This window comes from Thermobia domestica, chromosome 11 (genome assembly GCF_964235325.1).
Source record: "Thermobia domestica chromosome 11, izTheDome1.hap1.1, whole genome shotgun sequence".
Lineage (NCBI taxonomy): Eukaryota > Metazoa > Arthropoda > Insecta > Zygentoma > Lepismatidae > Thermobia > Thermobia domestica.
The window spans coordinates 212,239,025-212,252,327 of record NC_137464.1 but is presented as its reverse complement, the minus strand read 5'-3'; the positions used below and the strand labels follow the sequence as shown (position 1 = coordinate 212,252,327).

The window sequence follows — 13,303 nt, the reverse complement described above, 5'->3', positions numbered from 1 at the left end:
TTTAAATTGTAAAAGTTGTTTAATAATCATAGAATTTTAAAAAAAATAATTGGTTTTTCTTTACTTGAGAAAACAAAGGGATGGAGAAATCATGTATAGGTAAGATAATTTACTTGTTTTTGTGTTTTGTGTATTTTTGTAAGTTGCACTTGAGTCTTTTTAACGATTTCAGTTTCTGTTTTTGAGTGCCAATACTAATCAGTTAAAAATTCAGATTAATGCTACAAATTTGTATTATTTTGCAAATCCATAGCGTTGTTTGGTACCTTTGTTGTTGATTATTTTACTTGTGTGTTCGTGTGAGTGTTATGGCTGGCGATGTTTCTTCCACAAAATATAATGTAATACCGTTATTAAAAAATAAATAAATAAATAAATAAATAAATAGCTTTAAAAATCTAGGAGTGGCACAAAACGTAGTATTATATGTTCTGTACCTTTTAAACGAATTCCTTGATTATTCGTGTTGTATCTGTATATCTATAACATGAGATGTTATTATCTATGGCAAGTAGAGAATTCATGGTAATTGTTAATATTTCAAACGTCATAAGTGTTATGAACAAAAAACTGTTTTTTGTGTGTGTGTCGCTGTTCTTGTTTCACCACGTGCTTTTTATTTATCTTAGTGGGCTAGCGAGAGCTGCTGTTGCGGGTGATGAGAAGGCTCTAGATTTGTTTAGTTCATGGAGACCAAAAACTGCGAGTCAAAGATTATCCTTTCAACCTGAACATTCAGAAAATTTATGTTTCTTTGTTGGTTCAATCTCAGGTAAGTAAGAGTCGTGCCAATTTTTGTTATGTCCTTTTCAGTAAGTTGTGTAATTATATAGAAAAGAAAACGAGTACTTGTAATTTCATTGGAGGAGGGAAATTATTTTTCCAATTATTTCAACGTTGCATATTACATTTTTTTCTGAGTACATACTGTGTAGAATTCAAAACATTGTATAATTCTTATCTTTTTACTATTCGCCACATAATTCTAACTTAACTTTTTTGGCTTTAAGATTTCAAGAAGAGTTCACACATTAGTGTTTTCTTTTTTGATTTGGGTGGCTTTAGATTGTTTGTTTGTTCAGATTTAGCCTTTGTTTTTAGAAGTTTAATGTCTTTTCTTAGCATCCCAGATTATGTGAGACGGGTACATTTTCAAGTGGAATCCGAACTACATTAATGTTGTCAATATGATCTCCTACAGAGAGTCAAACCCAAGATCTTGTGTATCAAAGACGCGCGCTCTAGAAAATAGACTAGCAAGGAGAGTGCAGTTATCAGTACTGGATTAGAAACTAGACTTTGTGTTCAGTTTCGTACGTTGGTTGTGAACAAGAGTTTACATTTGGTAAAATTGTTATAGCCAGTGGCTGGTATGTTTTTCGCTAAAGGTGTAGTTCGAGTGGCTGCTGATGAGAAATAGCTCCCATGCTTTACAAAATTGGATCATTTTCTCATCTTTGTATCCTTTATAATGATGGTCGCTTACTATCATCATCAGAAAGTTAGGAAAATTTATATTTATATTCTAACGAAGAAAATTAAAATATAATTACTACTATATACAGGGTACGATAAAAAGACCTCCCGTATTTGGAAAAGGCGCTCTGTGAGTTGTGGTGGGGATATTGCGGCGGAAAGGGTATCGATCGATAGCAGTATACGTGCCATTTTCAATCCTCGCAATGGTGTGGCGCGGTGAGCATCATGCATTTGTTGTAGAGGCGTATATTTATAGTGTTGGTTCTGTGATTCTAGTAACAACGCTTTGGAGATTGCTGGATCGACGCGCTATATTTCTCGGTGTTGTTACGATCAGAGGTCGGCCAGGCGAATTTTTTCTCAGAGTAATGCGAAATGTCCGCTGAGTAGTAATCACAGAACCACCATAACGAATATACTCCTCCACAACAAACCCACGATGCTCGCCGCGCCACGCCATTGCGATTACTGAAGATGGCACGTATACCGCTATCGATCGATATCCTCTCCGCTGACATATCCCCACCATAACTCACAGGGAGCCCTCTCCAAATACGGGAGGTCTTTTTGCCGGACCATGTATTTTATCTTAGATTTGTCTTGTACTTGTATTTTCTCATATAGGTATTATAAAGCTATTGATAGAGGAGAAAACTCTGACAGCTGGGTTGAAAGAAAATGAATCCTTTTCCAGAGGCGGTTCGTGAGGGAAGTCGCATGGTTAAAAAGTTAGTTTTATTGCCTGAAAGTAAGAAAATAACGGTTATCTAATATATTAATTGTTATATTACAATTATTACACGGAAATAGTTTTCATCTCTTACTTTTAAGCGGATAAACTTTAATTTTTACAGTGTGACTTTCCTCACGAACCGCTTCTGTAGTTCTTCCTTTTTCCAATATATTCTATGTAACCAGGCCCGTGCTGGCCCACCGGGACATGTCCCGGTGCGCCCTCCGAATGATCACATTATGAATAAAGGTACAAGTTTTTTATAATAAATTCTTCAATTTTTATTGGTAAAGAACCCGTGATAAGTACAGTGCGCTCTTTACATAAGGCACCCTTGCGAAACTACATCAAAGATAAACTTTATTCTTCTGCATTGCACAGTTCTGTACAATAAATACATATTGTTACTGTTGATAAAGAACCCGTGAAGGGTACAGTGCGCCCTGCTATTAGAGCGCCCTGCGAAACATAATATTATTTATAAATAGTTTTATTATTCTTCTGTATACCAGTTCTGTATAGTAAATTCATATAGTGGCTGTTAGTAAAGAATCTGTGGATGGTACAGTGCGCCCTTATAAAAGGCGGCCTGCGAAGTATCACATTATAGCGCAGTTTTAACAATTCAAGATTTTTAAGCTCTTTACTTACACATTTGATTGTTCCTGTATGTTTTAGAGCAGTGTGCGAATAATCAGTGCCTATTGTATTTCTAAAATATAGCTATATACTGGTATATATTCAGCTTCATTTTGTTTGACAAAAATTTATTACAAGAAGTAAAAGTGTATCTCTAGTAAAGACGTTTCCACGGTTTAGCTACTTACGTTACTAAATAAAATTGGTGATTTTAATACATACAATGGCTCCCGTATATATACAGGGTGTAACTTAATATAACAAATTTCGGGAGGTGATTCCTGACACTGAAATAAAACGAAAAATATACACCAACCTGGGTATAACACCCGGAACTTTCTCGGAAAAAATGTATAAACAGCCATAACTAATGAACAAAACGTCGGATCGAAGTCAAGTAAAAGAATGTCCATTATTTTTAGTCGTAGATTCGATTAGTGTACAAGCGGATATAGTGCAGTGGCGATGCAAGGATGACTTCTAAAGAAACTAGAGTATTCCTTTGAATATTTTATCACACGTTGAATGAGGGAAATGAACAACAATCAAGTACAAGATTTCAACAATCTAAAATAATAGTACATCATTCAAGTTAGAACAACACTTAGAATTTGAAAGAAAGAGAGATACACATGTTGATTGATCTGTTTTGTCTCAGCACAGAATAAACTCTCGAATACCTCTTCTATGTTATCATGGATGATATAACTCAAGATGTAAGGGATGAAGGTCTCTGGTGTATGATGTTTGCCGATGATATAGTACTTTGTAGTACAAATAGGGAAGAAGTTGAAAAGAAATAGAGTTGGAGGAAGTCTTTGGAAGATAGAGATCTAAAAATTAATGGAAAGAAACCGCAGTATCATCAGTTCAATGGAAAAGTAGTTACAAGGAGAGTAATTGAATGAAGTGAAAAACTTAATATTTAGGCTCATCCGTTGCCAAGAATGGTGATTTGGAATGGAAATAACATAAAATGCAAGAGGGATGGCGAAATTGGAAGAAAGTATATTGAGTTCCATGTAACCGCAGAATCACGGTAAAGAATAAAGAAGTGATTTATGAAAAAGGGTTAGGCCAGTAATGATATACGGTGCAGAAACATGGCCAACAAGGAAATCCCAGAAAAAAATATTGAATGTTACCGAAATGGGAATGCTGCCCTAGATGTGTGGGAAAACAAGAGAAAACAAATTAAAGAATGAGAGAGTAAAGGGAATAACCAAGGTTATGGTGATAAATAAGAACATCCAAGAAAGACGATTGCAATGATATGGTCATCTAATAAGAAGAACAAACGACTATGTGGTCAGAAGAGTGATGGCAATGTAAGTGAATAAAAATAGAGGTAGAGTGAGACCAAGAAGGAAATGGATGGATATGGTTAAGAATAACTTAAGGAAGAAAGATTTAACAAGGAAAGAATTCCGGGACAGGGCTTTATGAAGAAATCTCAACAGAAACTTTGACCACACATGTGTGAAAAGACGAAGAGAAGGAAGAAGACTTCAATAATATAAAATGAATGAATAAAAGTGCATGACTGGACCGAAAATCGATTCCGCGGTCTGGATAACCATACATTCAGTCCATCTTATGTTGATGCCCAGGTACTTAGATCACATAGATTGTACCACAACTCCTATTGTAGGTAGACTCCAGTAGGTCTCTCTTTCTCTCTCTCTCTCTCTCTCTCTCTCTCTTTTTTTTATCTTTCTTCCATTCTCTAAATATTATTGAATTAAGTCTATAGGGGAATTGGTGCGATATAAAATCAGTAATTTCTTGTAGTTACCACACGGTAATTCAAGTCAATAACAATAAATTGCTGTTTTTATGAAGAAATTCTCATAAATGTTCTTTTTCTTATTTCAGGCTGTATATATTATGTTAATGAACATGGGAACTGTACAGAAGTGCTTAACACAGATGGTGTTATTAAAAAGTTACTTTTTCATGAAACAAAGGACTGTTTAGTTATTTTGACTGAAGGACTTAATGTTGGCCAGTTTCAAGTTGACAGTGATGGAAACTTAACAGAAATGACGAAGGTATGTAGATAATTCTAATAATAGTAATCATAATTATTTTTAAAGGGAGAATCAAATCAGTAATTGTCTAAGCGAAGGCACAAGAACACCAATAAAACTCTGACTTTACATTTACTTTTAAACGTGATTATCTAAACTGTTACGTGGTTGGATGATTGGGTCTGCAACATTAAAGTACATTTTTCTACTACTATGTAAATATTCTTAACTACAAGATTCAAGATTAGCATAACGATCATTATCAGAATCAGATCTTAACATTACGTAAATGATCTTTCGGGTTGGGGAATAAGGACAAATCATTTAGATCTACACCAGTGAGTAGGGCATGTGATGTAACAATTCAAAGCAGTCACTGCAGTTTGTTTGTGAACAGGAAAGTGTAGATCCTTTGTAGAAACTACCACAAAATATTTCTCTTACTTGCCTACAAATAAACAATTACTTTTAATTAGGAACATACATTTTTATACTTATTCATAGGGGTACACTATATAATCGAATTAACACATACTGATTCCTAGAACGAATTATAACATTTGGCTCAGGTCTTAACACATCCACCGACGTAGAAGGATATTTTACATATTCCATTACATAATCATTGTTCATTTACACGTATCTGACAATTTTAATAACTGAATGTTATTAACATCGTCACTTGTTCTTTCTTGTTTCACGACATGAAGACTAGTTTATTTATGACGTAAGATATTTTAATTTATGATTTTAACAGTTATCTGATTGTGTTATCTGGGCTATTCAGAATTTTTGTTGGGCTTTCAGTGGCCTGCTAGGCACAGTACACTGAAGATAGGAATATATAGTTGCACCAATAGATCATGAAATTCTTATAGCTTTTTGTTATGCAGGTGTGTATGATGTGCAGTAGTTGTGCATTTCTTTTCTTGCGGCACAGTGCGCTAAGATGGCGGCAAACGGCAGTGAGAAGATATTTTGTGTACTTAACTTTTATGAATGTCGGTCGGTTATAACTATCCAGCGGAAATTCCGCAACACAAACTCGAAATTACCCTCTTGTTCTGAACACATAGATCCAGTTATAACTTATTCTCAACATTCTTACTTCAACATATGTAGAGAATTTGTTACATCTAGTAAAAAGGTTCAGGATATCGCTTCACCAAGTTCGTCTTAGAGTGGAATCCCTAACTGTAGTGACGATATACTATATTCGTAGTACAAGGCGTTTTCGTTAAACAAAGCAGGTCGACGTCAGCATAAAATAAATCGGTCTGGAAGTGTGTAGTCGTATAATAACTTTTCACATGTACGGAAGGTGAGTATAGTGACAAGGTCAACAGATTGATTATTGAAATACATTGGATTTAACACCTTTCATTCTATTTAGTTTGGCATCTCATCGGCTCGAACTTAATATATCATTTTGTACGGAGAATCCATATGTTGTATCACTAGTCGACTCTCAAACATATATACATCATTCAACCATTCAGTACATGTTATAAAACATATAGACACATACACTACTTCTGGATTAGACTAATCAAAAGAATAACAGCTTCGACATCAACGCTTAATTTCCTGATATGCATTTTATTAAGCTAGTTCCACAGATGAAACGCCTGCACACACATATATATATCTATCAGAAGAAGGAGACGATGATTACATTATGAGGTGAGATAACAGGGAAACAGTTGAGGGGACCCCTCGCTCATATGCATTTTCAGATCCATATCACAATAATCTCAAAACAAGTCGTCGATAACTAACTAACAAGATTTACAAACTTCCATATTTTCTTTATCTTGAATCAACAACAGTATCTATATATTTCTTTCTTTTCTTCTGACAAGTTACTGCCTAAGCATAACATCATACATATGTTTACAATAGTTAGGAACATAATTATATTGTACAATGTTATGATAATCAACTATATATAGATATTAATAATTTTAAGGAAAAAGATTCAATAGTAGATATAATTTTTAAATGTTAAAATAATCAAAATCTCCCCTAAAATAGTACAGATTTATAGCCTTTCTGGATATAAATCATCTTTGGAACTAAACAAATAATATTCAAATTCTTTTTCTCTTCACAGAATTAGTAAATTTTAAGAGATAACAAAGATTATTTATTAGAATGTCAAAACTTCTGTAACGGAAATTTTGGTCCGTTACACAGTCGATGGTACAAATCAAGTTTGAAGTAAAGCAAACTGGTGTCCACTAGTGACGAACACTGAAGCATTGCGCATGGTTTGTCTCTTTTTTTTATTACACACTTAGGTATTAACTGAAAATTTTAACTCCTATCGCCAACCAAATGTTTGCTGCAACTATTTGTTAGTTCATTCAAGATTACTTCTATCAAGGATTACGGCTTCTTGACACTATAATTCAGTCATTCTAAGTGGCTGATGCATGGCGTAAGATCATGCTTTTACAGCCAGAGAAAAAGAGAAATATGTAGAGCAAAGATAAGGAGAGGATGAGGAAGAAAAATGGAATAAATAAATGTTGACAGTGTACAAGTAGTCGTGAATCGATGAGCAGCATGCCTGTAAAACCATCCAATATGCTGTCGATGTTGTTTGCCTGCCACTATTGCTCTTTCTCAACACCGTAGTTTCTCTTTGTTCCTTGTTCTCTTAGTGTGGTATACTGAAAAGAAGAGCAGCAAATTGTGACGTCACATAGTATCGAGTTGAAAATGCCTGTTGCAAGAAATCAAAGAGTGGCATTCTGCCAGAGAGCATTCATTATATTGTCCTTTGATTCAGCATACTTGGGCCGCGGTGGCTCAGTGGTAGAGTGTTCACATCTGGTGTGTGGGGTCCCTGGTTCCATCCCCGCTCAAGCTGTTAACTTTGTGGTGGACAAACACCGTGTGCGTGGGTTTTCTCGGGATTCTCCCGTTTTCTCCCACTTCCTTCATTCCACCCTTTCATGCATTTCTCATCATTACCGTCTCCTTTAGCCTAGCCGGCATAACCGTGGGACGTAAAACTTAAAGATTTCATTTTCAGCATACGGAGGGTGCCATTCATTGTATCGTTCTTTGATTCTGCATACCGGAGAGTATCATTCATTATATCGTTCTTTGATTCTGCATATCGGAGAGTCCCATTCACATGATGTCTATCGGTCACGAAAGTCATGAAATCAGAAAACGGTCATGAAAGTCAAGAAAAAGTCATGAAATTTAGCTTTTGGATCACGATTTTTTTTATCTCTACAAATATAAGTACTGACTGGAAAGTTTTGTTCTATAAAACGTCAAAATTTAGCACAAAAATGCCTATGGTTAGTTTTAGACGCTACCAAATCGCAAGTAAAGCACACTTCTATCGTATGCGCGAAAATTCGATCTAATTCCACACAAATTCACTCTTGTGAATGTTACGAAATTTTATGGTTTGGCAAATAAAAGGTCACGAAATTTCATTTTGGAATTTTAGTAGACACCCTAATTCATTATATCGTTCTTTGATTTTGCATACCAGAGAGTGCCATTCATTATATTGCTCTTTGATTCTGCATATCGGAGAGTCTCGTTCATTATATCGTTCTTTGATTCTACATACCGGCGAGTGCCATTCATTATATCTCCTTTGATTCTGCATACCGAAGAGTGTTATTCATTATATCCATTATATCGTTCTTTGATTCTGCATACCCGAGAGTGCCATTCATTATTTTTATTTTATTTTATTTATTTATTTATTTATTTATTTATTTACTTATTATTATTATTATTATTATTATTATTATTATTATTATTATTATTATTATTATTTTATTTTATTTTATTTTATTTTATTTTTTGATTCTGCATGCCGGTCAACGACTACAGACTGTTGCGACGCCTTATATAGCATTAAGTTTATCATAGTGAAAAATGCATTATGTCATTATATATGTATTCATCAAATATACCAACTCAGTAGAAAGTGACCTAGAGTAGAAACTTTTTAGATCTAAGAAAGTTAAACTGTAAATTTATACTGTTTCTGTTTGTTTTAGGTGAAGTTAAATGGCCGTTCTCAGGATGCAAATATGATTTGGGCAGGTCCAGGTGTGTTGGCAATAAGCACAGGTGAACTTTCAGTTCGTTGTTGGAATTTGGATACAGGTGATAATTATTTATTAAACATGGAAGGACGAAGTAATCAAGGGACCACCGAATTATTTACGTGCCTTGATTTCACAAAACAGAAAGGTTAGTATTTTCGTTTCTTAAAAAGCATTTATTTTTAGACGTACGTATTTAATATTATAGATATACCTAGGTAATATACTTTATGAAGTTTATATATTGAATAACCAAAAGATTTGTTTTTACATTTCCGCAGAGTGATGGGTATTGAATAAACTTCAGTTACATTTGTAGTGTTATAGGAGTTATGGTGTTCTATCTCAAAGGCCTCGTTTGCATTGTAATTGAGTGAATCACAGAATTCATACATATTTTTCTTTTCAATTTTTGAAAATTACTCGTGGTTTTACTATTGTAACAATTGCACTGAGGTGTTTTATTTTCAATTTACTGATATTTTCTTGTTTAACTGGTTGACTGAAGTTTAAGTTTCTAATTAAATGTTTCACAGTTATACCGTTTTAAGTAAAGAACTCAGATGAATAATGCAAGTGAATGATGATAAAAGAATTGGTGTAATGAGAAGATAGGAGAAAATGGGACAACCCCGAGAAAACCCACGGACTTGATATTGTCCATCATAAACTCACATAGACTGGGATCGAACCAGGAGCCTTTCGCATCAGAAGTGAGCGCTCTACGACTGAGATACCGCGCGATCATCAAACTGGTTGACTAGTTCTAGCTATCTTATGTTTGTTGCTTTTAGTTTTACATTTATACCGTGCGTGCTAATACTTAGATTGTCGCCTGAAATCGAACTCAGATCTACATGCTGCAAGAAAAGAGCATTGACTAGTTGAGAATTCAAATGTTACGGACATTGAAACCCCATAAGGTCTCAGTTTGAGAGATGGCTTCCCCATATCTTACAGGTTTAAACGGAGATTCCATAGCAATTTGCAAGCTACATTTCTGACTATGATAGTGTAAAACTTATTTAGATATTGTTTAACTAACAAGCACAAGTGCCACTGATATTTTGAAAAAGAGTTCAGATTCGTAAGGTAAATGTGTGCGAGGGATTTGAACAATCTTATAAAATAAAATTTTAAATATTAATTCCTTGCATTTGTGTGTTTCAGGTATTCTTTGTGGAGGTACAAATTTGGGAACTGTAGCGATGTGGAAACAGAATGATTCACTCAGTGATTCAGCTGAGTTAGAAGAAAGTTGGACTCTTCAGCCGCTTTCTTCCATTAATGGTGCAATCAAACAGATTCAATGGGGTACTGTACAAAAAATGGTTGCCATCAACACCGTTAGAGATATTTATATCCTTAAAGAACAAGTTATATGTGCACACTGCAAAGATCAGGTAAGTGATTTCATTATGTCTTTTATGACGGGCACGAAATTTCAGTTGTGAATCCAGTAATCAAATTAGAAAGATTGGTCACTATTTTGCGTTTAATGAATAAAGTAAAGGACAGGCCTATCGTCGAACTTAAATGTACTTGCCGTTGACATCCGGGCGACCTGAAATTTCTTACCGTTTTGTGATTAAGTGAGTTTTGTGTATTAGATACACTGACACAGCAATTTAATCAAACAAAACTAAACACATTATGGCATACAAAGAACACATATTTACGATTGAACTCATCTTTGCTGTGTCCTATATCTATGTTTAGTAGCTTGTCATAACTAGTTTCAGAACGATTGAGCGTGTGGAATACACATTTCAAGATTTAAAAATACTCACCTAATGACATTCCTAAAAACAAAAAAAAAAAAACAAAAAAAAAAAAAAAACTATTATTTTGAATCCTTTTACGAGGAACAAAAAGAGTTAATACATGTTATACCAAAGGTTCTCCACATGTTAGTACTATCAGTATCAGGAGATATTTTAAAATTCCTGTAATGTATTTTCGAAGTAACGTCTGTTTTAATTTTTTTATGTAGGGGCTGAAGAAAATTACATCCTTTGTCTGTAGTGCACTTACAAAAATATTCCTTGTTCTCAGTAGTTAGTTTCATTGGTTTTAGTTTTTATTTTCCAGATGTATGCAAATATTCTCCTTAGCAATAATCTTGATGTATCGTCAGCATTTTGCACAAAACAGTATCAGAATTGATTTCTAATTACAAATATTAAAAATTTTTTAAACCATTATATATATATTCATTCTTGATAGGAGAATGACCTAACATAAATATTATAGCCATTTTAATATGGTGTCTGCAATTCTGATATTGCTGTGAAAAATTCGGCAATAACATGAAATTACAACGTTCGGTGTATCACTCTGTCCAAGTTACCTGACTTGCCTCGTTCTCATTTCCTCCTACATATATGCATTACATCGAGATGCATAGGAACGCGCATGAATATGTACGTTCAAACGCTTGTGGAACAAGTTCAATATCTGTAAATTATTCATTGTAGCTTTGGAAAATCAAGGTTGCTAATAAAACTCCATACTCTTAAAATATATATTGAGTTATATTAGCAATCAATATCTGGATTTCTGGCGTTTCTTAGGTGGAGGTGCTGGATCTTTCAAAATACCAGTTCTCCTTTGAAAATTTGTAGGTTGGAGGGCCCTTCGATAAATTATTTTAGGGTGGCTCAGGAAAAGGGTGGTGAGTATAAGGTAATCAGTTTCTTTGGGGGAATAGAGGCTGAACTAGTATTGAGTAAAAAAGTTTGCATTGAGAAATGTTACAGTTTCGGGTTTCTTGTTTCCTTACTCGGTCACAGAGTCCTAACGAGAGGATCTTGAAATGGTCGTTGAGAAAAGGAGGATCTCAGGTTGGAGAGTGGTAACGAGAAAATCTTGAGATAGTTGTTGAAAAAAAAGGTATCAACGATTGGCGAGTCTATCGGTCACGAAAGTCACGAATGTCACGAAATTAGAAAACGGTCATGAAAGTCACGAAATTTAGCTTTTGGATCACGTTTTTTTTTTTTTAAACTGTACAAATGTAAGTACAGATTGAAATATTTTGTTCTATAAAACCGTCAAAGTTCAATACTAAAAATGTCTATCGTCAGCTTTAGACGCTACCAAATCGCAAGCAAAGTACGTTTCTATCGCATGGATGAAAATTCGGCCTAATTCGCATTGAAAATATTAGGAAATTTTATGACTTGGTAAAGAAAAGGTCACGAAAAAGTCACGAAATTTCATTTTGGAATTTTAGTAGACACCCTGAACAAGAAAATCTTGAAATAGTTTTTGAAAGAAGGGGTATCAACGGTTGGAGAGTGGTAACGAGAAAATGAGGAGATAGTTGTTGAAAGAAGGTATCAACCGTTAGAGAGTGGTAAGAAGAAAATGTTTTGAGATAGTTGTTGAAAGAAGGGGTATCAACGGTTGGAGAGTGGTAACAAAAACATCTTGAGATAGTTGTTGAAAGAAGGGGTATCAACCGTTGGAGAGTGGTAAAAAGAAAATGTTTTGAGATAGTTGTTGAAAGAAGGGGTATCAACCGTTGGAGAGTGGTAAGAAGAAAATGTTTTGAGATAGTTGTTGAAAGAAGGGGTATCAACGGTTGGAGAGTGGTAACAAAAACATCTTGAGATAGTTGTTGAAAGAAGGGGTATCAACCGTTGGAGAGTGGTAAGAAGAAAATGTTTTGAGATAGTTGTTGAAAGAAGGGGTATCAACCGTTGGAGAGTGGTAAGAAGAAAATGTTTTGAGATAGTTGTTGAAAGAAAGGGTATCAACCGTTGGAGAGTGGTAAGAAGAAAATGTTTTGAGATAGTTGTTGAAAGAAGGGGTATCAACCGTTGGAGAGTGGTAAGAAGAAAATGTTTTGAGATAGTTGTTGAAAGAAAGGGTATCAACCGTTGGAGAGTGGTAAGAAGAAAATGTTTTGAGATAGTTGTTGAAAGAAGGGGTATCAACCGTTGGAGAGTGGTAAGAAGAAAATGTTTTGAGATAGTTGTTGAAAGAAGGGGTATCAACCGTTGGAGAGTGGTAAGAAGAAAATGTTTTGAGATAGTTGTTGAAAGAAAGGGTATCAACCGTTGGAGAGTGGTAAGAAGAAAATGTTTTGAGATAGTTGTTGAAAGAAAGGGTATCAACCGTTGGAGAGTGGTAAGAAGAAAATGTTTTGAGATAGTTGTTGAAAGAAGGGGTATCAACCGTTGGAGAGTGGTAAAAAGAAAATGTTTTGAGATAGTTGTTGAAAGAAGGGGTATCAACCGTTGGAGAGTGGTAAGAAGAAAATGTTTTGAGATAGTTGTTGAAAGAAGGGGTATCAACGGTTGGAGAGTGGTAACAAAAACATCTTGAGATAG

At 34.6% G+C, this 13,303-nt stretch overlaps 1 protein-coding gene across 2 annotated transcripts in view; it reads left to right on the top strand.

Moving 5' to 3' along the window:
- The window catches only part of rempA (intraflagellar transport protein rempA), a 96,856-nt gene that overhangs the window by 22,340 nt on the left and 61,213 nt on the right, over window positions 1–13,303 (top strand). The window contains exons 5-9 of one of the 2 annotated variants that reach the window (XM_081731575.1): window positions 70–99; window positions 630–772; window positions 4,727–4,902; window positions 8,919–9,114; window positions 10,137–10,369. In XM_081731575.1, coding sequence (XP_081587701.1) covers window positions 70–99; window positions 630–772; window positions 4,727–4,902; window positions 8,919–9,114; window positions 10,137–10,369 — 778 coding nt within the window. The remainder of the gene's footprint in view (window positions 1–69; window positions 100–629; window positions 773–4,726; window positions 4,903–8,918; window positions 9,115–10,136; window positions 10,370–13,303) is intronic. The other variant, XM_081731577.1, reaches the window with a different exon arrangement.